Genomic DNA, 24,784 nt, shown 5'->3' on the forward strand with positions numbered 1-24,784 from the left:
ATCTTTTAAATTAAAAGTTTGGGTTAGAAGTTGTGAGGACTCATTCAGGAATCAGAACACATAGGACTGATGAATGGCTTTTGGCAAATTTTCTAGTTCCTACTAGTCAACTCATTATGACTTACCTGTCAGAATACCTTCAACTGCTTCAGTACCTAGGTCATATTCTTTGGAAGGAAAATGAGATACCTCGATATACCAAACACAATGGCTAAATTTTCTTTAAAAATAATAATATCAAATATTATTGAGGATGTGGAGCCACTGGAACTCTCATCCATTTTTGGTGGGAGGTACAATGGTGCAACGATGTAGGAAAACGTTGTTTTACAAGAAATTGTGATAATTTTTTCCAAAGTAGTTGTAACATTTTATATTTATGACTTAGCAATTGAAGTCCTGGGGATTTAGTCAAGATAAAAGAAAATATCCACAAAGAAAAGAACATGTTTATAGCAGTACATTCATACTAACCAAAAACTGAAAAGAACCTAGGAGAATTTATCAATAGGAAAATGAATAAACAAGTCATAGTATATGCATATAATGAACAGAAAAGAACAAATATTGATATATACAACAGTATGGATAAGTCCCCAAACCATAAGAAATGAAAGAAGCCTTATATGAAAGAATTAACGTGGTATGATTACATTAAAAGAAGTTCTAGAAAAGGCAAATCTAATTCATGACGAAAAAAATAGGGACTGGTTCTGGGGGTTGGGGTGGGAATTGACCAGGGGCATGAGAGAACTTTTGGGAGTGATGCTAATACTATATATCTTGATAGGAGTTTGGATTACAGGTATTTGCCTTTGTTAGAACTCAGGAGCTACACACTTCAGATCTGTACATTTCACTGTTGATACATTTCATACCCCCCGGGGAAAAAGTATAAACAAATAAAGGACTCTAGCTAATGATTTGCCACCTAAAGCATTTAGGACAAGGCATGTAAGTGTCTGAAATAAATCAAAATTTAAGATGGTTGATGGCTGAACAGAGGGATGGACAGATAAACAGACATGATAAAACAAGCACAGTAGATGTTAATGATGGAATACAGAGGGTGGGTGTGTGAATGTTCACTTCAACTTTAGTTTGTGTTTGAAGTTTTTAATAATAAAATGTTGGGAGAGAAACAAAACAAAAAAGCAATAACTGATGTGATGTTTTTCTGTTTGTTTGTTTGTTTGATCCCATGAATTGCTCTGCCCGTAACTGTATCACATTGTCCTTCCATTTTGGTTACTGCCCTCAGCTATCTCTAATCTCTTCCCAGCTCTCAGCCCCAGGATACTTTTCTCCACTAATGGTTGTCTCTTCAGGGAATCTGCACGACTATCACGTCATCTTCTTCAGCTTTCAGGGGTCTACATGGCCCCTGCTCCCCTTTCTCTGCACACTCGTCTTATCTTAGGCTTGGGTGATGGTGCTGTCCCAGACAATGATATCTCTTTCTGAGAGGAGTGGAATTCCTCCTGTCCCAGCAGATTTGGTCTCCTCTCTATCTGGCTGCTTTCCTAGAAGATCCAGGAACCAAACAAGGATGCACGTCTGCAGGACAAGGGAATGCCATCTGAGGTGGGAGGGAGCACGCCATCCCACCAGCCAGTCGGGGCTCTGAGCCACAGCAAACAAACTGTTGAATGTGAACACCTGGCCCCCAGGTAACAGGCCCCAGGCTTCTACCCTAGGGAAATGGCAGAAGCTAATTCTGTTTTCCAAATTGCTTTTGTTTTTCATCAGCTGTTGTGACATCATGGCTGATTTCACCTTCCTTGTAAAGCTGGAACACTCCACGGGATTCTTGAGTTCTTCACTGGCCACCCATGTCTAGGGCACAACACTAAATTAAATCAAGTGTTTTAAGGTTCATTTACTAACTCTACTAGGCAAGCAGACACATTTATTAAGCCAGAACTCTGTTAATCCCAGCAAATTGGCCTGTTAGAGCCCCACAGATCCAACAGGCGGCCGATTGACTTCTCCGTGTTTTGTCCAAGCTGCAGGGCCAGCCCACAGCAAGGCTCACGTCCTGCCTAGGCTGCAGGCTGCATCCCTGCCCACAGAGGATCCCTCATGTGCAACAGGTCATGTAGTATCCACGAAGCCCAGCAAGCCATCAATGAAGCTCTGAGTAACTAGTTAGGAGATTCCCATGTGACTAATGGATCAGGGAGCTTCAGGGAAATGTCTGGATGCAGCCTACACCAGATTCCCAATACATAGCAAGTCAAGTTAATATCGAATATTATAAAATCCCCACAATTTAAATGTACACCTTGATAAAACCTTCCATTCCTAAACTGGACAGACTATGTAATCACTACACTTGGCTCACTTAAAACCTTCAGAAGATTACATATGTGGAAAGTGCTTTACTTTATGAAGTGGAGAAGGCAAGATACATAATTGTGGATATGCTATGATGAGAACTACATGAGAGAAAAGTCTAAAATACATAAAAAGACCAAAAATAAATAAATAGTACCTAAATATGTGTCATGACTATGGGAGTATTTTGAAAATTTATAGTTTTGGGGAAAAAAAATTCCCTCAAAGACACACACACACACACACACACACACACACACACACACACACACACACACACACACACACACACACACACACACACACACACACACACACCTGTAAAAACTCTTCAAAAGTATCTCATTGTTGAAAATATCACTGTCCATGAATCTGGTTCTATCTTCCACTAGCCTATCCTAAATCTAAGTTTCTATGACAAACTAAAACACATCCGGTTATGTCATTCAAAGCCATTTGTCATCTATCCTCCCCAGTTTTAGTTTTTTATGCAATTTCTCCCCAAATGAATCCCTCTTTCATAGTGTCTGTCTACAGAGAACACAAATAGGCCCAAAGCCTGACCAGTGGGCACACATCCCTTCCCCTCCTCTCTGGCCTCAACTCTATCACTCCTTCAATGCCAGCTTAGGACCAACTTCATACACAACTTGCTCCAAGACCAAGAAGCCCGGCATCCATCCCCCCCTAGGCTGCCTGGCTGGGCCAGTAATGTTACATTCCTATTACCATTCCGTACAGTATCTATTTTGGGATGTTAACCTCATCTTCTTGAATAGATCGTTTCTTAAGGGCAACAAATGGAATTTATACTGCTTTGTGTTCCTCATAAGATTCAGCACAAAATGCAGGTTCTCGAGAAAGATCCACGGAGCTACTGATACAATTTAGCATCTCCCGCTGATAGACCTGTAGGTATATGGGCCTATGGTTGGATTTCAGGAATGCTTGCTCTCTTCTCTTTATTCGTACATCATCACACTTGCTCACCGATCATTGTGTGTGTGTGTTCATCTTGCCTTCTCATCAGGATTGTAATCTCCTTGAAGATAGAGACAAGATTGTAAGTGCTCTTCTGTTCCTAAGGGCACCAAGCAGAGGGTTGGCTATAAAGGTTTGTGGGGAGTCAACTGATTCTTATTGGGAGGTTGATTTAATTCAACCACCTGGGCAACCTGTCCAGTCCAATTCACCTGGTCACAACATAGAAACAGACACACACAAACGCATACACAGGGGATCATTTCTCCATCAGTGATGTTCTGATGATTAAATAATATATATGAAGAGCCTAGTGCAAGGCCAATGCTAGAAAGAAATGCTCAAAATTAGTCTTAGCTCCTTTTACAGATCGGTTTGTTCATCACAGGTAACCACATAGCTCGACACTCAGAGCACTCACCAAGACACCCAAAGACACTCATTCATTTGCCAGGAAAATACAATGCTCACTACATCAATTTCTGGGCACTGTGGCCACACTGATGTGTTTCTGTCATGGTGCTTGCAAAAGCACTGAAGATGTAACTCTTTTAAACGGATGGAATAACCATGCTTGAAGGTGGGAGAGAAATCTCTAGAACCAGGTCAGATTTGCCACTGAGATGTAGATGCCATTGATGCAAAGGATGAGCACGACAGTGACTGGATGTGTTCTAAGCACTTAAATGTCATTCTTTACTTAATCCTCAGAGCAATATTAGAGTGTAGTAGCTACCAGTCTTATTCTGACATCACAATGAACAAAACTAAGGCACAGAGAAATTACCTGATTTGACAAAAGGCATGCAGCAAGGAGAATCTGAGTCTGGACCCCAACCCAGGTTTGTCTCATTTCAAAACCACTCTGTTCCAATGCCTCTAATGTACTATCATTCTCTTGGCTTTTTGGGAAGAAAAAACCAACTAGTAAGACCTTTGAGATCTTGGGTATTTGTACAGCACGTTATGCTCAAGGTTATAGATGGAAATTCCTAACCTAAGAAGTACTTCAGGTCATCCTCAATTAAAAAACTAAAACCATAATGCCATTCTGCAATTTTAAAATTTCCCTCTCATAATACAGATTAGATAGATAGATAGATGATAGAAAGATACTTCAAATAATAACTCAATGATGACCATGGATTAGATATTAGTATCCTTGATTTAGAGAAAACAACACTGAGCTTCAGATCAGGTGATTCGTTCAGACTAACAGATAATTGTTAGAGAAACAGAAACTAGGCTCTCCAATCCCTTTGTCCACTTCTCTGTTGATCGAATATTTATTAGACACTGTCTGGTATTTCAGGCCTTAGAATAAAGACCCAAAGAAAAAAATGGTGCTATAGAGAAACAGTATCTTTGGTTCCTTGTGGTCTGTTGAGTTCATTGGGTTCATGATGGCCAAGAACTGCCCTCCCTACACACAGTTGTCTCCCAGTAAAGATCAACAGGTGAACAAACACTAACAGAAAAGAACTCCCTGGCTGGACAGCCCAAACCTCACATCCTCAGAGGTGAAATGAACTTAAAATCCTTCTCTGATGTTCTCCTCCTAGAAGATTTTCTCTTTTTCTTTCACCATGTATGTCTGCTGGTGTTTAAAGCAGAATTTTAGGGTCTGTGATCTCCAAACAGGGTGATGCAGAGAAAGCATCCTGGGGCTGGGGGGTACATGGTAGATGGGAATTAGGAGACCTGGGTTTAGGTCTGGCTCGACAGCTAAACAGCTGTTTGACCTTAGGATGCTCATCTCACACAGGGAGCTTCACTTCTCTAATATACTAAATGGGGAATCTCATTAACTAACCTCCTACCTATTGTCTTGGTGAATAATAACACCAGAAATGCAAAAGCATCATAGTCTATACTAAGAACTTGAAAGTATACAGCACAAATGATGCAAACAGGAAATTGTCCCTTGGGTCCATAAATCTAATTCAGTCTTTTATCAAACCATCCTAACAGTCAGTTTTTACACCGAAATAGAAAGCATCCATGTAGTGAGTAAACTAGTCTGTGCCAGGGACATACACAGTATCTTACTTAGTTTTCACAGAAATCGAGATGATGCAGGCATTATTCCCTCCAGTTTGCTGTTGAGTGAATTAAATTTTAGGTCAGATCACTCGATTAAGCTCACATAATAAACATGTAGCAGCGCTAGAAACCTAACCCTTGTCTCTCTGACCCCAAGGTCCGTATTCTCTCAACCACATCACGCTACCACCCTGGAAAAGAGCAGGATTAACAACATTGTAAACCAACTATACTTCAATAAAATGTTTTTTTTAATTTAAAATAAGAGCAGGGATGAATCATCTCCCACTCTCACCATGCAAAAGCTGAAGTTCTCTTCGGTCATCTCATAACAAACAAACAAAACTGGCACTGTTCCATTCCTTTTTAAAAGGAATTACTACACCAGCAACTGAATATTTATTTCCCCTTTCTTTAGATATCCAGCATTTCTGAGTCTGATATATCTTTCATAAATTTTTTTTTTAAAGTAAAGGTCTAAGATGAGCAGTACCAATCACATCAAGAATGACTAGAGAAAATGCAAAGACAAAAACAGGAAGAGCGAAAACCATGCAGCCCTTAAGCTGAGGAACCCTCAGCCACACTGCTCTCAGCTTCTGTCGTACGAGTGTGGTTATCCTTGAAAAAGCTTCGTCATCACCAGTTGCCAGGAGTAGGGAGTATCTGCAAAGTCCAGAGTTTGGCCCTGAAGTCCCTTTCTTTGAGACTTGGCAACATCAGTACCATGCCTAAGAGGAAGAACGTCAGTACCTGGCCCTAACAGAACACCTAGCAGGTCTTGCTAAAGATGCTTTACGTACATTATGATCCCATTCGGCTTTCGCTGCCCTGCATTTAGATATCTAATTCGTGTTTCACAGATGGTGTCGCTTAATTTCAGAGATGCTAAATGACTTCCTTGATATTATGCAGCAGGTGAGTAGAAAGGCCGGGATTAGAACAAAATGGAACAACATCAATATTAGAAATATTGGTTAGAGGGGCAAGAACAACCAGGTTTGTACAGATTCTCCAAGTACCCTTCCTTCCTTAGGATTATTTGAACTCTCCCTATTGTAACAACGAACTTGCTGTAGGAGGGTATGTCATATTCAATTACGTGGATTCATAGCTTCATTTAAGTACCCCCTACTGCCCACATCCCCCCTCTGCACCCCCCCCACCCAACATCAACACAGAAGTTAGAACACGGGAACATTCAGTATAGACCTAAGCACACACCAGTCAGAAAGGGCCAAACCTTTGTACTATTGCCGAACCACCAGAAATAGGTCAGGGTCCCCAGCTGGCTGGGCCACACAACGGCACTGATGTTGACCTCCTTGTTTCTTACGGCAACAAATGGAACTCGGAGATGAACGTGCTCCACGGGACCTAAGGGAACAAGGAGAACAATGTCAGTGTTTCTATTCCTGGAATAAACAAACAATCACACTCCCAGATTCTTAATCGTAACCTCTGTTACCATCACCTATAATAAAACAAGGATTGCAAACTCACAGATGTTGAGAAGTGTGTGTGTGTGTGTGTGTGTGTGTGTGTGTGTACTTGAAATGAAGTACCACGTATAATAGGGAACTCAAATCGGGATTCAGATTTTTTTTCAGTGCCATCTGAATTTAATTTCCATCCGATGAGCCCAACCTCGAATGCTTATGAACCTCCAGTCCAAGGACAAAGCTAGTTTACTGGACACCTAGTCAATAAATAGGAAGATAAAGCGTGGTCTCTTGCGTTTCTGCCGAGTAGCCTGTATTGTGATTGGGGGTCAGTGCATTGTAGGGAGGGCTCCGCCATTATCCTCAATTGTTAATTGGCCCCATCTTGTTCAACAATCGGCCATTGTGCCTGTCACCTGCAACACTCAGTGGGTATCGTTCAGAGGCTCGCAAGGCTGTTTTATAGAAAGGAAAGAGCCCATCTCCCTAAATTGAAGGAGAAATAAGTGTCAGGTTCCCAAATAATTTAAAAAGCTGCTTGCCTAAAGGCGACCAAGCTTGTATTTTTTTTCTTCCTCAGAAAACTGATGTAAGCAGTCTCAGGTTCTAAACTAGCAAGTAACAGAGTAGATTGGAACCCACCCTGTGCATACTAAGTGAGGATTTTAATTTAATTCATTTCCAAAATAACGTGAGAAGAGGAAAACGCTGTTGGAAAACGTTAGTGTATCAGCATTGCCTTTGTGGGTTAGATCGGTTATTTTTTAACTCTGTGGGATTTTCTCCCCCACCCTTACCCCTTTCTTTTTCCTTTTTGTTTTCTTTTTTTCCTACCTACTTCCTTTCCTGCCTTTCTTCCCTTCCTTATATCCTTCCTACTTAGCCAAATCCAATGAAAATCTTCTAATTATCTGTCCACACTAAGTCAGAGCACATTTCCCTGGTCTCCACCATGATGGTGTCGATGAGCTAAAGTGACTAAAGGTCACAGCTGTGGCAGGCCAGCTCTTTAGCCTGGGCGCCTTGAGTTCTTCTCATGGGTGGGACATTTTCCAGGCCACCCAGCCTTCACTATTGATGTCTTGGGTTATTTTGGAGACAGCTCAGTTTAAAGGGAAGAAAACAGATGGATACTTTTCACTTCTCCTCCTGTTTAATTTTAGATGTATGACCTTTTCCTCTATCTTACAGAACCTTGAGTCTACACAGACTGTTATGCTGTGCCCTGCCTTCCTTACAGTAATAAGAACATATGAAAGTGATGTGTGGATGTTAAAGGTATCATATAATTAATTGTGTGCTGACACTGTTTCCACCACCACCACTACCACTCCCACCACATCATCACTGTTACTGTGTATCACTGTGTAGAAGTCCCTCTTGAGAGAGTGAGCGTTCTGAGTCTCACCGGGTACCTCCTATGTCGTAAGTAAATTTATATTGGGATAAAAGGTGTTTGGACAGGGACTGATGTTCGGGTGAGGAGATCAGCCAGACTGGCTTGCCACCTCCCAGATGATATTTTCCTGAACAATCAGCAAGTGAATCTGTGTATCTACAGCGTGAAAATATTCCTTGCCTACTGCTCTCTCACCTGACCCCAGACATACGGTCCCTCAAGATTTCTTTCAACAAATAATTTCAAACCTGTCACTTCAGATACACATTTGGCTGAAGGTTTAATTATTTTCAATGAGTAAATCTGTTTAATTATTTTTGTATGGTTTGACTGTTGGTGAGAATAAACACACACACACACACACATACACACACACACACGCGTGAGAAAATATCACCTACTTTTCATTGCTATATTTACTCATTCTTAGGAGTTTTTCTGGTTTATCTCTCTTTGTTGTTTGTGTGTTATTGATCATTGTGGAAGAGAATAAGGTAATGGGAAGGGGACCCTGGCCTGGTCATGAATCTGGGTCTTATTTTAACACCTCAGAGTTGTTCTTCGTGCCCAGATTCACATCCCTCATTCTTCTCCTGCTGGGAAAAGGGCCCCTTTTATGCTCAAAGTCAATGCTTCTTTTTGTTTTTTAATTGAGGTACAGTTGATTTACAATATTGTGCTAGTTCCAGGTGTACAGCAAAGTGATTCGGTTATACACATATACATATATATAAATATTCTTTTTTTTTTTCTTTTTGCGGTACACGGGCGTCTCACTGCTGTGGCCTCTCCCGCTGCGGAGCACAGGCTCCGGACGCGCAGGCTCAGCGGCCATGGCTCACGGGCCCAGCCGCTCAACGGCACGTGGGATCTTCCCGGACCGGGGCACGAACCCGTGTCCCCTGCATCGGCAGGCGGACTCTCAACCACCGCGCCACCAGGGAAGCCCTATAAATATTCTTTTCTTCAAGTCTTTTCTATTATAGGTTATTACAAGGTATTGAATATAGTTCCCCATGCTACACAATAAATCCTTGCTGCTTATTTGTTTTACATGCAGTAGCGTGTATCTGTTAATCCCACGCTCCTAATTTATCCCTCACCCTCTTCCCCTTCGGTAACCGTAAGTCTATTTTCTATGTCTGTGAGTCTGTTTCTGTTCTGTAAATAAGCTCATTTGTACTGATTTTTAGATAACGCTGCTGTCTTATCTCTCTCCCTCAAAACGCATGGAGCCCATTCCCCTGGCCAGCTCATGGGAACCCTGGGCTTTTCCACAGTTCAGTGATGTCGCTATGACTCATGGCCCTAGACAGGCTTCTCAGCTTTCGGTCACTCAGAGGCTTCAGCTCAACCAGGGCTTACCTTGTTGGGTACTTTGATACCCCAAAATATAAAATGAGACCTCCTTCTCCCTAAACTCATGCCAAACACAAAAGGGGTGGGGCTTCCACGAATTAGAACACCATCAAGCGTGGCCACACATACGCCAGCTTCAGGACAAGTACATTTGGGTAAATAGAATCTCAAGCAACAACATCAAACAGCTTTTCAGGGCAAAGAACCTGAGCCGGAAGCTCCAGACTTCAATCTACAGGTAAACCATGGATCGGGGAGAGGAGAGCTGAGGGATTCAGGAGGGAACACAGCAAACTCCTAAAACCCGCACCGTCAAAGAGAGCTCTTTCTGATAAAACTCTAATAATCTGTGCGAGATTGGTTATCATGGGTGGCTAACAACTACCTTTGTTAGCTAATGGCCCAAGATGAGGCCAAGAGCAGTTTTCACTACAATAACTGTCTGGTAAACGCAGCCATGATTGATTTGGAGGAAATTATGAGCGCGAAAAAAGTTTCAAGGGACGTTTCCTTCTTCACGCACGTAACCCACAGTAGAAACCTGTTCCCTGCTCTTGTGTTTTTTTTTGCCACTGAAATACATTGGTCACTGTGTCTGGCAGGCAAGGCCCACTCTTGGCAGAATTAGGAACATGGGTGGGGCAGGTCGTTGGAATAGAGGAAAGAAAATGTTTTTTCTTTGTCTTCATTTTTAAAGGCGGCAGAAGTGTCAGGTAGAAAGTGAATGGGAGGTACTTAGTAGTTACTAGAGCAGGTGACACTCAGCATGTGCCAGGCTGGGTGCTAAGTGGCGTTTCGCACACTGTGCAGAACAACACTGATGTTGACCTGAGATCATCATCTTTAGAAAGACCTGTGGGCAAGACTGGCCCTTTGCTGGCATCTGGGAACTTGGCTCTGGGAGTGTTTCCAGCCAACAGTGAGCTGATGAGATTGGTTCACTCCGCCTATTTTTTTTTTTTTTTTTTTAACCAATGATAGGGTTTATTTTGAAAAAATGCTTTCCTCGGGGAGTCTGGAATTTTGGTATACCCTAGGCAGAGGATGGCTACTTGAGCAGTCCCCAGTAAAAGCCACAGGCACTGAGTCCCCAGTGAACTTCTCTGGTACATAGCCCTTCATATGTGTTGCTACAACTCATTGCTGGAGGAATTATGCATGTTTTATGTGACTCCATGGGGAGAGGACTCTTGGAAGTTTGCACCTAGTTTCCTCCAGATGCTGTCCCCCTGGCCTTTTCCCTCTGCTGATCTCGACGTGTCTCCTTTCAGTGTAATAAATTATAGTCTGAAGTATGACTATATGCTGAATCTTATGAGTCCTTCCAGCAAATAACTGAACCTGGGAGGGGATGTCTTGGGGACCCCTGACACACACACATAATCCAATTTGATTCTCATGGCCTTGCTATAATCTAAGTATTAAAGGTGAGGAAACAGGGGTCTGTAAAGACTAAGAAAGTTGACTGACAGTAGACATTTCACAAACGGATGTGATCAGAATTCGAACACAGCTCTCCCTTGCTCTAAACATGGCTCATAAACACCTTGTACACCCCCCACCTGGGTTTCTGACCTGTTGCTTCTGACACAGAATTATTATTGTCAGTGTGGTGTGGTTATCACCCCTGGGGCTATTGGTGGCCCGTTTCTCCCAGTACCTTCCCACCCTCACCAGAATGTAAACTCTGCAAGGGCAGGGCCATCTCTGTATTGTCGCCTCCCAGTGCCTAGCAGAAGCCTTGCATATATTAAGAACTCAACAAATATTCATTGAATAAATTAGTAAATGATTGGGTGTGTTATCTGTGTTTCCTATTTATTGTTACAAGATCCCTGTGAAACAAGGTGCCAGTTAGAATTAAGGCATTTTGAAACTGAAGTTCAGAAGACCCAGAGAAGAAATCATTTATCTCACAGTCATGTAGTGTGGCGTCTTTAAGGATATAACACGTATAATCCAGGTCTTTCTCCATGCACTTCCCTCATCACTGCTGGTCCTTATGCTGCTATTGTGACCAGAATGCTAGGAGACCAGCTAGGTCACTGTTTGCCAGGGACCTTTTTTTTTTTGCGGTACGCGGGCCTCTCACTGTTGTGGCTTCTCCCCTTGCGGAGCACAGGCTCCGGACGCGCAGGCTCAGTGGCCATGGCTCACGGGCCCAGCCGCTCCGCTGCATGTGGGATCCTCCCGGACCGGGGCACGGACCCATGTCCCCTGCATTGGCAGACGGACTCTCAACCACTGCGCCACCAGGGAAGCCCACATCTCAATCTTTTGATTGAGGTCATCATTAGGGGTAGTAGTCACACCAAATCTTGCTCAGCTTGGAATCCCGGGAAGTCTGAACAAAGGGAGTTGTCAACTGGGAAGAAAGCAAGAGAGGCGATGGCTCACGCTACTTACAAACCACGTGCAGGAAGAGGACAGCTGTGTCTGAGCCCAGGTTGTTCTCCGCATGGGCCGTCACCTGGAAGATCCCCGCACTCTTGTACACGTGCTTGATGCCGTCCTCGATGGGACTGAAGTTAGCATAGGACACTGCAATCCCATCCCCAAAGTCCAGCTGGATGTTTGTCCTTTGGAGATCACCCTGCAAGGTGGAATAGCAGTTGGCCTGGGCCCATTCACATGGTCCAGCCTGATTCCTATTTGATGCTTGGTCCTGGGCCTTCAGCATCATCCTCTGAGGCCCTAATCTCTCCCAGAGGGCTGAAACACCCTGGACACAATCGTCAGACTCTCTCTACTGGGCACTATGGACAGGTACCATGGACCTATTGCCCCTGTATGCCCAAGCTTGGGGCAGCCTGATTTGGTTGACACCGCCAATTATGGATAAGGTAGAGCCTCTGTGAAGCTATGAACTGGGGAAGCCAAGGGCTTCCCTGGCTCCCTCATACACATTGTTCAATAATTTCTCTCCTGTGTCACCATCATTATTGTCGTCCTCCTCATCATCGTAGTAGTAGTAACAGCTAATACTGATAAAGTTTCCTTCCAGTTCTAAGCAATTAATCCCCTCACAACTCTATAAAGTAGAGAGTATTACTGGGCCCATTTCTAAAATGGGGACAAAAATAAATTAAGTAATTAGATCAAAGTCTTTGCAGCCACTACTGGAAGAGCCAAGTTTTGAACCCAGGCAGCCTGGTGTCAATACTCTCAACCACCTCAATACTCTCAATGCTATAACTATAATTGTCCCATTTTTTAGAATTTATTATTAGGTTCCAAGCATTATGCTAATCACATATTATATAATACCATCTTTAAAGTAACTCTGTGAGATAGGATGATTATTTCCATTCTACAGATGAATACTGCATACCAGCTGAAACTAGACCTGTGCTCTGGTGACCTTGGGTCTCCCTAAACCTGCCTAAGCTCCCTCTTCCCTAAAGCCTTTTCTGACCATCTCAGCTCACAGATATTCCTGCCTCTTGAGACGCTAAGAGCCCCCAGGTGCTGCCTGTGGAGGTGATGTCAGTGGTTCAGTTGCGTGCATCTTACCATCCCAAGTTGATCCTTAGCTGATTAAGGGCTGATATTGAACCCCATCCTTTCTTGTCCTTCTCCCCCCTGTATTGGGCCAACACTCTGGATAAATTAAATTGAACCTGACCATAAGATAAGGATCCTGGATGAAAAAGAAGAGTTGGGTCTCTCTACTTATTGACAAAGATGGTTGATGGAATAAAAAGAGAAATACATCATTTTAGAATTATCTGCCCAGTGAATGTGCGTTCATCACATTCTGTGCATTCTGTCTCTTCCCCCGTGGCAACCCAGATGTGAGTTGGTTGGTATCAAAATATTAATAGGCGCTACCTTGCCCCTCACACGATGTCAACTACCCTTGAGTTTATGAATATAAATTAAAGGGAAATGAACTGAAGGCAATTCAAATGGATAAGATCATGGCTCTTCACATCTATTCAAGAGAAGTTTTTTACAGAGCTGGTCCTGGAAACTCCCTAGTGGGAATGTGATAATGACCTCCTCTGAATATTAAATTTCTTTAATTAAAGCACCCAGTGTGGATGAAGCCTAAAGAATCTGTCAGCCAGGGATAAGGAACCCTCACCGTCCTGTCCAGTGTGGGCCAGACTTTAAAGGTCTCTAAAGTATTCAGAGTTAGGGGAAAAACTCCTGGCCTGCTTTGGTCTCCTTCCAAACTCTCAAGAGCACACAGTAATTTGCATTTAAATTTAGATGGCTTTGTAAATCAGGCAAGCTTTCTTGCCCCAGCACCTCAGAAAGGAGTGCTTGAAAAATTCCCTGGTTTGGAAACAGATGAAACAACTCATATAGGAAGCAAGAAGCATACAGCAGAGCTATTTCTACCCTGGAATGAACGAACGCAGTCTGATTTTACTGCCGAGATCGCAGAAGACCTAAAAGGTGAACTAATGGAGCAGGTAGCTGATGGAAAATCAACTCATATGACATTCTTTATAAAAATAAGTTTAAAGGGTTAGAATCACTTCCCCCCACCCTCACACTCATACTTTCAAGACCCTTTGAAAACCTTGTGGGCTTTTCTAATCTGTGGGATTAAGGGTTTAAAAAAAAAAAAAAAGGAAAAAATGTGAATTTCCTTCTTCCGGCAAAGTTTACAGTATACAATCTAATGATAATAAACATTCCTCCAAAGATGCAGAATTTAAAGGGATACCTCAAAGAATATATTCAAATTTGCACCTGCCCAGAGACGAGGGGGCCCCACTTCTGTATTGTGGAATGAAGGGAACAGGGTCCCTAAATATCCCAAGACCTCTTTCACCCCTTCCATCTTCTCCCAGGAGTCTTCACTTCTCACCATTGACTTTGTTACAAGGACTGGTGGGAAAACGTGATCTTCTCTTCCCATCTGGAAGTGGGCAATGACCTGCCTGTGAGTTCTGACCTCACAGACGCAAGAGGGTCTCCCCTACCTCCTCCATGAGGATGATGAAGGTCGCATTGTGCCCCTGCTCTGCCACCAGGCGCCCATCGGTCGTCACCACGTGGAGGCCGTGAGGGGCTTTTCCGGGGCATATCTGGGCCTTGGCGGTGTACTTCTCCCTCAGTCCGTCTGTGCAGTTGTTGGACACGATCCGCCGGTACCTGAGAGGTATTGACCATCGTCAGTGGTGGGGTTTGTGCCAGTGTGTGCACCCTCGCATGCGCACATACGGCAGAGCGTGCAGGAGAACAAGAGCGAGACAGAGATTCCGCACAGCTGCATCTAAAGGCTGAGTCCCAAAGACAACAGCCATTTAGGATGCTAAGCAAACGCTGAGAAACTGCTATCCCTCCATCTCAGAAAGAGCAGCTCCTTAAACATTATTATCGATCCTACCTGGTGAAACGCAGATCGCATCAGTGTCTAAACCAGGCAAGAAAAATCAATGTCTGACTCACACATGATACAGGAGGATACAGACCCACTGCACTAGGGAAGCAAGGAAAGCAGGTGCCTCTCTCTGTGATGGAGAGACTTGTGCCTACCTCCCTGAGGCCAGAAAGCAGCTAGAAGATCAGCCTTCTAACTATGACTACTCAGAAAGCCTCTTCTGGTCTTCCCTCTACCCCCAGGACATCATCCCATCCCCTAATACCTAATAGCCTTTACTGTGGAGCCACTGGGCTCTTTTACAGCACATTTTCTCTCCTTGTTAATATTTCATTTCTCACTCATCACCAATGCCAGACTAGAAGCACCAGTTTGAAACTCCTATTTGATCCCGCTGTGGTAAAACTGCCTCAAAGAAGAAGCTTGCATGGGAAAACCTCCCCGTAAACACTGTGACCTTCTAGGTTAAAGGCATCTTTGCGCACAGTGATGACATGACATCTCGCTTGACCACTGACCCCAGCACGTGAAACCGAGAGCTTGCCCACAGCCCTGACCTGCACGACAGACTTTATTTCCAGGCACATCACTGTCTGTAAGGCTGCATAAAATCAATACTCTGGTAAAACCACATAAAATAAATGCGCCACAGACACCGACACCACCACCACCATCATCGCCATCATCACATCACATCTTTCACCCTGTGTGTCAGGAGTAATCAACCGGTCCATCCATGTTGCCTTTTTCTGGTGGCCTTGAGAGCAGGTGAAAGCAAATTCCTGATAAGTGATACCAGTCTTGCACTATCCCTGATATTTCCTCTCCCCCTGCCCCTCACGTACTGCTGAATTACCAGCTCCACATCTCCATCCAGAGATCTCAGGAGGGTGTCAAGCAAATGTTATATGTAGTTATTGCCTCATAAGCAATTATAATATATCCTCTTATAGATATATCAATATATTATTTTTAATTGTCAACTGAATTCATAATGGTTCTAGAGCTCCTCTGTCCAATAAGCTAGCCACTTTCCACCTGTGGTTACTGAGAACTTGGTTAGTGGTGTGTGTTGAAATGATAATATTTTGGACATACTGAGCTAAATAAAATATATTACCAAAATTAATTTCACTTTTTAAAAAAAACGTTTTCAGCGTGGCTATTTTAAAATGTTAAATTACACATGTGGCTCGTATTATAGTTCTTTTGGTCAGCACTGGTCTATATAATCAAACTTTTCTAACCTATACTTTCTTGCTGAGCTTTAGTCATTTAGAAGATACTGAGTTTTACCTATGATAGATATTTTGGTGGGTATCATGTCCTAATGCACACTTGATATCACCCAACTCTTCAGTCTCAACTGGCCAGCTGGTCGACAATTTGTACTAGAAGCCAACATTTAAGCAACCTGGAGATTCACTTGTTGTGAATCTTTTGAAAAAAATGAATAGTTTTTCCCTTTCATCTTCTTGATTTATTTGATGGCTACTTGGGGTTTTGGTGCACCTAACTTGCTTAAACTTGGGTCTACCTACACATGTCACAGGATCATATGAGAAGCCCTAATGCAATTATCTTCCAGCTTATGTCCAGGTATGTTCTGGCTGGGAATTTGGTGGCGTAGCTCATCTTCTGTGCCCATTGTATTCCTCTTCCTCAAACTTCGTAGCACTTTAGTCTCTGACACCACATGTCTTTAAGTTTCATGCTGCTGGATCTGTAGTTTGAGTGGCTTAAATCCCTAAGACCATTCACGTACAATAAAATGACATCAGCAGTGCTTAAACCTCAGCTCAGATCCCAGGAATAGCTCCCTAAGAACCAAATTTTTGGCTAAAAAATGTATGTTTCTCACAGTATCTCAGACCACTCAATATACCTCTTCCATCATGCTTTTTCTTCCTCTGTAGACATCAGTTGGGTAGATAGTACTCTTATCATTTTACAACCAAGTAAGGTAAAAGTACTGAGCTGGTGAGTAACTTGTGTGAGATGTTAGAAGATCCATTGGAAGAGCTGAGACTGAATTCCAGAACACTTTAGTCCCTTGCTACTCAAAGATTAGTGCTAGGACCAGCAATGCTGACATCGCATGGGAGCTTGTCGAAATGAAGAATCTCAATGCCACTCTAGATCTCCTAAATCAGAAGCTTTTATTTTAACAAGATCCCCAGGTGATTCACAGCACATTAAATTTTAAAAAGCACTGTCTCAGACCACCAATCCACTTTCCAAATCTGTTCTAGGTCATAGGAGTGGCAAAGGAAAGGGGAAGACAACAGATCTCCAAGGAAAATTTTTTCAAGCATCTGAGTGAGTAAGTAATAAGTGAACAAAGAGAGAAACATACATAACTTGACAAGTGTAGAGAGTGTGCCTTGATCTTCTTAATCCAGGAGTTCCTAGGATGGGACTTTTGACTTTTCATTCTAAATTTTTGTCATCGGTCTATGAGAGCTTCAGTTCATCTATCACTAGAAAGCACTGTAGTATCTGCACACCACTAGTGTTCATTTATTTCCATTGGGGTCTGGAAAATAAGGTGGCATCGCCTTCCAAAAGAGAAGGTCTGATCAAATAATAGCTATGGTATTTCAGAGGCAAATAGCAAAAGGTACTGAAATCTGGGTAATCAGAAATCTCTCTTTTTTTTTTAACACCTTTATTGGAGTATAATTGCTTTACAATGGTGTGTTAGTTTCTGCTGTATAACAAAGTGAATCAGCTATATGTGTACATATATCCCCATATGTCCTCCCTCTTGCGTCTCCCTCCCACCCTCCCTATCCCACCCCTCTAGAAATCTCTTTTGATGCTCCAAAAAAGCTAGCTCCAGCTAAAGAACCCTTCAGCTTTCCTCAGAAGCCACCTGTTACAAACAAACTCTATCTACACTCCACCTTGCTTCAGTAGGAGTCCTCCTTTGATCCCAACTTAGGGAAACAGGGAAACAGTGATTGGAGCTCCTTCAGGTATTTTACTTACCCAGTGCTGTTAAGGTAGCTTTGACCAAGGCTGCAGTCCTTTGACGGGGATGCTGGATTGTACCAGAAAGCTGGGACACACTGGCTTTCTCCATGTCTCTCATAGCCATAGTCACTGTCGAGAAAATAAATATTGCATACTGGTATAGATGCACAAATGTGAAAATACCCACAGGCACACACAAACACATCCCTTTAACCATCCCCAAAGCTGCAACACATTCTTTAAATATTCCCAGTCGGGACAAATATTCATACTTCGAAAATAGATTTTCAGATTTGGAAATAATCCCAAAGTCGTTCGGAGTTCAGTGTATAGAAGACATAATAGATTGTCAGATGGAGGGTCCAGGCTTAAACAAGTACGGATGTACATGATGTGGCAGGTACACTGGCTTGGGGTGGGTGCGCGGGATGCTGTAAGCTTAAAAGTATATTTTGGATCACAGTGGATTTACTGAAATAAGTAGATGACAACCAAGAAGATGACTTTAACAGTCAAGATTTATTTCTGTGTTCAGATTCCACATTTTATTCCAAAATGGAATTCATTGATCTTATTTTCATTTTTTCTGAAATTCTCTCTCAAACAAATATACACCTTTGCATTCACATATACACAGTCGTTCAAACTCTTCCCAACTATTTATAACACAGGTCCCTTGTTTCCTTTAGGAAAAAACAACACACGCACACACACACACACACACACACACAAAACCCCACAAAAACTATACTGTAGCTCTTCTCCATGTTTTTGTAAAAGCCTAGCTATAGTAAAATGAAGAAACAAAGTCCGGTATGATTTTCTGCTCCTTTCCTCCACATTCCAGAATGAGGAAGTCATCGACCATTGTAGGAGAGGCGCTCTCCCATCTGAAATGTAAATGGTGTTGCCTTACTTCTTGGACTTTTATAAAGCTCCCAGAAACATAAATTCCAGGGTAGAAAAAGAGCAACAAAGTAGGCATTTTGTAACTCTTGTAACCAACCCCAGGTCATTGAAGGTGGCTTAAATTTGGGGGAGGAGTCATGCCTCCAAGTCAAGCAACCAAAGATGTCCTGAAACCCACAGACAGGGCAGAACAATCTGGACATTTGAATACTGATCCACTGAGTGTTAATAAAACATAAAACAACAGGAAAATCGCTCTCTCCAGACCCACCCCTCCTTTCGTTTTCTGCTCTCCTATTCTTTGAGCCAAGATTTAATTAAAGTCCAATGAAAATAGATGCAAATTGTCTATGTGGGTAACTAGGATAGCAATGAAAGGGAGACAGAAAGAAAAGTTTAATTCCACATTTATTACTCAGTATGTGCCTTGTCCTGTGAAGGCCATAATCCTTATTCTCAAGGGGTTTTCAGTCTTTTGGAGAGAGGAAGACAACAGGCCTCAAATCCAACAAAACAGAGTAATAGAGTATCAAGCAGAACACAGTGTGATACAGGATGAAGCAGTACAGTTAAGAAGTACCAATTGACTGATGAGATTATATAAATTATCTTCTCGGTTTGACCCCACCCTACCTTGTCACCACCTTCCTCCAAACCGAACTCAGGCCAACATTTAACCCTCTTTGTCTTTGTCTGTGTGATGCCTGGGGCTTTTGTGTGTGTGTGTGTTTTTAAATATAAATTTATTTATTTTGGCTGCGTTGGGTCTTCGTTGCTGTGTGTGGGCTTTCTCTAGTTGTGGCGAGCGGGGGCTACACTTCGCTGCAGTGTGCAGGCTTCTCATTGCGGTGGCTTCTCTTGTTGTGAAGCACAGGCTTTAGGCACGCGGGCTTCAGTAGTTGTGGCACGCGGGCTCAGTAGTTGTGGCACACGGGCTCAGTAGTTGTGGCTCGCGGGCTCTAGAGCACAGGCTCAGTCGTTGTGGTGCACGGGCTCAGTTGCTCTGCAGCATGTGGGATCTTCCCGGTCCAGGGTTCAAACCCGTATCCCCTGCATTGGCAGGTGGATTCTTAACCACTGCACCACCAGGGAAGTCCTGCCCAGGGCTTTTGAAGCACTCTACCTTTTTCTGTTTCAGGTGGTTTCCTATGTATCCTTCTTCAATATCTAGGTCTGATGAAGCCATTCTTGCTTCCCTGGACCAAACCTTTGTGGTCCTAGCATTTTAGAAACATCAAGGCTACAAAAGAGCAAACCCTTCTGTTGGTTTTGTTCGGCAATATAAGAGTCTAGAACAGGACACTGAAGGTGCTGAATAAATATTTACTGGGCGAATGATACTCTAATTACATTTTTAAATGATTGCACAGATTATCCCATGGCATCTGGTCTATTTCTGCAGGGAGACTGTGAGCCCATGGTTGACTTCCCAGTGTGGACCACAGAGAGAATCCCAGGTGCTCAACAGATGCCTGTGGAGTGACTGTGAGCTTGAGTCATTGCAAATCGCTACACGGAAAGGTGAAGGTCAAGACCAGCTTTGATACGGCGAGTTTAAATGAAACTGGAAGAAAAGGAGAAAGGGACATGTCTGTCAAGGTAATCTATTGCCATGCCTCCCCTGATCAATGATTGGAGATCTTCCAGCCTGAGAGTTCACATGGACTCAATGTTGTGCCAGCTGGTAACCGCCCATGAGAGCCAACTTAAAATTCCAGGAATTTTGCAAGTTAGTTAATGGTTGTTAAACACAACTATTATCGAAAATTAAGTTATACAAAATTTCAATAAATTATATTCAAAGGATAATAAATACCAAAAACACAGAAATTCCTCATTATTTTGCTGCATTATTATATGCAATAAATATTACATATAAAATGTCATTGTATATCATTTTATTATTTATGCTCTTTAAGTCACTGATGTCTATGTTTCTATACAGTAAATACATAGATACATGTTGTGCTTCCTAATTCTGCATTCAGCGATGCCATGTTGGTAACCTGAAATCAGATATGGTGGGAATATTTATAGCAATCAGCAAACACTACTAATCAGGGCTTATTTATTTGTTTCTTTGTTTCCAGAGAGCCGGTGGTTAAACATTTTCCAGTACAGCACTGAATATCTGATTTCTAAGCATTGTTTATCTGCAGAAAGTTTTGGGCTGTGGTGTGTCTGCACTACTTCTAGAAAATTCCCTGCTTCCTTTATGAGGTAAATCTACTGAATGTCCTGTGAATCTTAAGAAATATTAGTAATCTCTGAAGGAAGGGTGTTCTCCTAAGCAGCTCTGGGAAGGAGAGAAATGTCTTATTTCTCCTTGCTAAATGTAAACATCTTTAGCAGTTCTGTTCAACTCTGCTACCTGTTAGTGATGTAGTAATTTAAAAAGGTGCATCAGGGGCTTCCCTGGTGACGCAGTGGTTGAGAGTCCGCCTGCCGATGCAGGGGACACGGGTTCGTGCCCCAGTCCGGGAAGATCCCACATGCCGCGGAGCGGCTGGGCCCGTGAGCCATGGCTGCTGAGCCTGCGTGTCCGGCGCCTGTGCTCCACAACGGGAGAGGCCACAATAGTGAGAGGCCCACGCACCAAAAAAAAAAAGGTGCATCAGCCATGCTGCTTTGCCCCAAAGAGAAAAAGCACCTCATTAATATTTAATAACATTAATGGAAACATCACTGGCCGCCCCCAAGCTGTGAACTTCTTCATTAACTTCTGCTAAATGTATATTAAAATCTCTCATCCTGCCTAAGCTCCCTCCCAGCTCTGGAGTTTTTACAATGTCAGCAAATAAGCTGTCCCAGCTGTCGCTCCAGCTTCTTGAGGAAAGGTGGTTTTCTGTTGAATTGTGACATTTGGAGAGAATGTACCAGAAAGTTTGATTTGCCTCTGGGAAGTAAGCTACCACAGCTTCTGCAAACACACAGATAGTTTCCTTTAAGAAATAAGCCACCTCTGTGGTTTTCTTGACTATAAAAGGGTTTAGAACTTCTAAACGCTTATGGGAAAACTTATCCATTTAGGACACACAGGGACCTATGTGTCCTCCAAGTCCCATCCAGGGAGAAGCCTCAGACAATCCAAAGAAGGAATAGACAAGAAAAGGTTCAGAAATCAAAAAGCTTCTGCATGTCAGAATAGGAAGGGACACCTGTATTCCTTGGGTTCAATCCCCTCAGTTGACAGATTGAGAAGGAGAAGAAAAAGAGGAGAAAAGACTTGTTAAAGATTGTACACACCTGATGATGTTAACCAAAGGTGAAAACTGAGACTCCTGATCGCTGGTTCAGCATTAGTACAAGCCCATGAAACACCCATTTAATCAGCAGGGAAGGCCTAATGTCATTCTGAGCCTCTTGGAGTCATCCAAGAAGTCATGGTCTCTGCTGGCCCAGTGGTAGGGGGTATCCTACTCTCAGACTATGCACTACCCCATCATAGCCTCATTGACCCCCAGTTCCTCCATTTCTCCATTTGGGAGCTGAGGCTCTAGGATGAGTGTTCCACAGGTGTCTCTGTCTCATTTTAGGAGACAGTAGAGCACGCTGGGTTCAGGATCAGACAGAGGTTCTTGGCAGCCACAGCATGAACACTCAGAAAAGAGAAGCAACCACAACAAAAACCACAACAAAAACAATGGACTAATAATTAACGTCATCATCATTTGCTAAGGCACAGCCTAAATGGAGCTATAGAGATAGAAAGATAATTATATCCAAACCATTTCAGAAATTGTTTGAAAAATCAAACAATCATCACTCAAGTGTCTCTCCTAATCTAACCCCATGCTACCCATCTGGCCATACCCCTCTATTCATCAACAACCTTCACATATCTGCTTTCTTGGATGTGCTGCCCATTTTCCTCATACTTATTCAGCAGCAAGTCTATACAGCCCCATCACCACTTCCTGCAGGAAGCCTTCCATCATTACTCCAGTCCTCAGTGATCTCTTTGCTCTGACCATTCCTAGCACTTGCAGGTAGGACGAGTGCTGTCCCACAGAACTTTCTGTGATAATGGAAATGTTTTACATCTATGCTATCCAATATGGTAGCCACTTGTCACATGTGACTTTTGAGCACCCAAAACGTGGCTAGTGGAACTGAAGAAATGAATGTTTCATTGTATTTAATTTTTTTTTAATTTTTGAATTATTTTACTTTATTTTTTATACAGCAGGTCCTTATGAGTCATCCATTTTATACACATCAGTGTATACATGTCAATCCCAATCGCCCAATTCATCACCCCCCCACCCCCATCCCCCCACCGCTTTCCCCCCTTGGTGTCCGTACATTTGTTCTCTACATCTGTGTCTCAATTTCTGCCCTGCAAACCGGTTCATCTGTACCATTTTTCTCGGTTCCACATATATACGCTAACATACGGTATTTGTTTTTCTCTTTCTGACTTACTTCACTCTGTATGACAGTCTCTAGATGCATCCATGTCTCTACAAATGACCCAATTTCGTTCCTTTTTATGGCTGAGGAATATTCCATTGTGTATATGTACCACATCTTCTTTATCCATTCGTCTGTCGATGGGCTCATTGTATTTAACTTTAATGCAAATAACCACGTGTGGCTTGTGGTTACTATACTGTACAGCATGGGTCTGGATATGAAATTCAGCACCCAATTATACTCTATTATTTCCTGTCATCCCTCCTTTGCATCCGATACCTCTGGCTAATACATCTTCGATTTTTCTACAATGCCTAGTCTATAGAAAAAATATGCTTGATTGAGCCCTATATGCAGAACACTAAAGGTTGACTAGATTTCAGACGTGCCTGAATTTATGTACTACGGCACCCCAAATCTCTTCCCCTCGTCGTTCTACACTGCCACTTGATAAACTCGCTCTGTGTGTCTGGAGCCATACTGGACATAGAAGGTAAACACTAAGACGTACTGACACTTTGGGAATTCCCTGGTGGTCCAGTAGTTAGGACTCCACGCTTTCACTGCCACGGGCCTGAGTTCAATCCCTGGTTGGGGAACTAAGATCCTACAAGCTGCGAGGTGTGAGCAAAAAAAAAAAAAAAAAAAAGACATACTGAGACTTGAAACTCTGGAGTAGCATATTATTATTTTGAATGAGTTACACTTAACCTCTCTTGTCTCGATTTCTTCATTTATAAAATGCCTATGATAACAGACTCTCCTTCCAAGAGCTGGTTGGGAAGATTAAGTTAATCCATCTAAAAAACTTGGCACCTAGTAGGTGCTCAGCAAAATTATTGCTGTGTGAGTGGTTGGATGAAGGAGTAGGAAAGAGAACAATTTGGCATAATCTCCGGTCCAACTTGGTTTCTCACTGAACAAATGCATTTGGACCTCCCAGGGGGCAAGTACTTCCTAGGAGCCCTCATAGGACTTCAGAGCAGCTCCCTTTTCCGACTACTCAGTAGTTTCTGACAAACTTACTTCTCACGGAGGATTTGCTCCTAGCCCCTCACCAGTGCCATGATGGAGGTTGCTACAGAGAGGTTCTGTACAGTAAACATAAGGCTGGGGGATTTATGAGGCCGTTAAGTAGAAACACCAGTATTTATGTAAAATTCATACTTGTTACTGACACCCGCTCTGGATGGAAGAGTGAAAATTGCGAAATTCAATGGTGCTCTACAAGTAAAGGCATCTGAGAATCTATAAAGCCTTCCTTCTTAAGCAGAACGATACGGGCAGAAAATTCCTCTGTGAACCCAGGCCGCACTCCTTAACTTTTCCACCAGAATCAATGCATTTAATCCATCCTCCCCAGTCTCTACTCCCTGCTGTCTCTGAGACTTAAAAGTTGCCTGGACCAATCCAATGAACATGACCTGATTTGGCTTAGGGAAACAACTAGGTGGAATATGAATGGTTATCGCTTATACTAACCAAGCTGGGGTCTTCAGATTCCTTAGCTAACACTTCCTGGTAGGAAGGAACATCGAGAAGGAGACAGGGCTATGAAACTGTTGCCATACACGGATTTTTCAG

General features: G+C 42.8%; 1 protein-coding gene across 9 annotated transcripts in view; it reads right to left on the minus strand.

The window, feature by feature from the left end:
* SORCS3 (sortilin related VPS10 domain containing receptor 3) overlaps positions 1-24,784 on the minus strand; it is a 742,043-nt gene that overhangs the window by 19,065 nt on the left and 698,194 nt on the right. For all 9 annotated transcript variants that reach the window (XM_079900511.1, XM_079900512.1, XM_079900510.1 and 6 more), the window contains 4 exons: positions 17,891-18,004; positions 14,499-14,670; positions 11,968-12,154; positions 6,605-6,738 (listed from right to left, as the gene is read on the minus strand). In XM_079900511.1, coding sequence (XP_079756637.1) covers positions 6,605-6,738; positions 11,968-12,154; positions 14,499-14,670; positions 17,891-18,004 — 607 coding nt within the window. The remainder of the gene's footprint in view (positions 1-6,604; positions 6,739-11,967; positions 12,155-14,498; positions 14,671-17,890; positions 18,005-24,784) is intronic.

The sequence above is a fragment of the Stenella coeruleoalba genome (assembly GCF_951394435.1).
Source record: "Stenella coeruleoalba genome assembly, chromosome: 16".
Taxonomy (NCBI): Eukaryota; Metazoa; Chordata; class Mammalia; order Artiodactyla; family Delphinidae; genus Stenella; species Stenella coeruleoalba.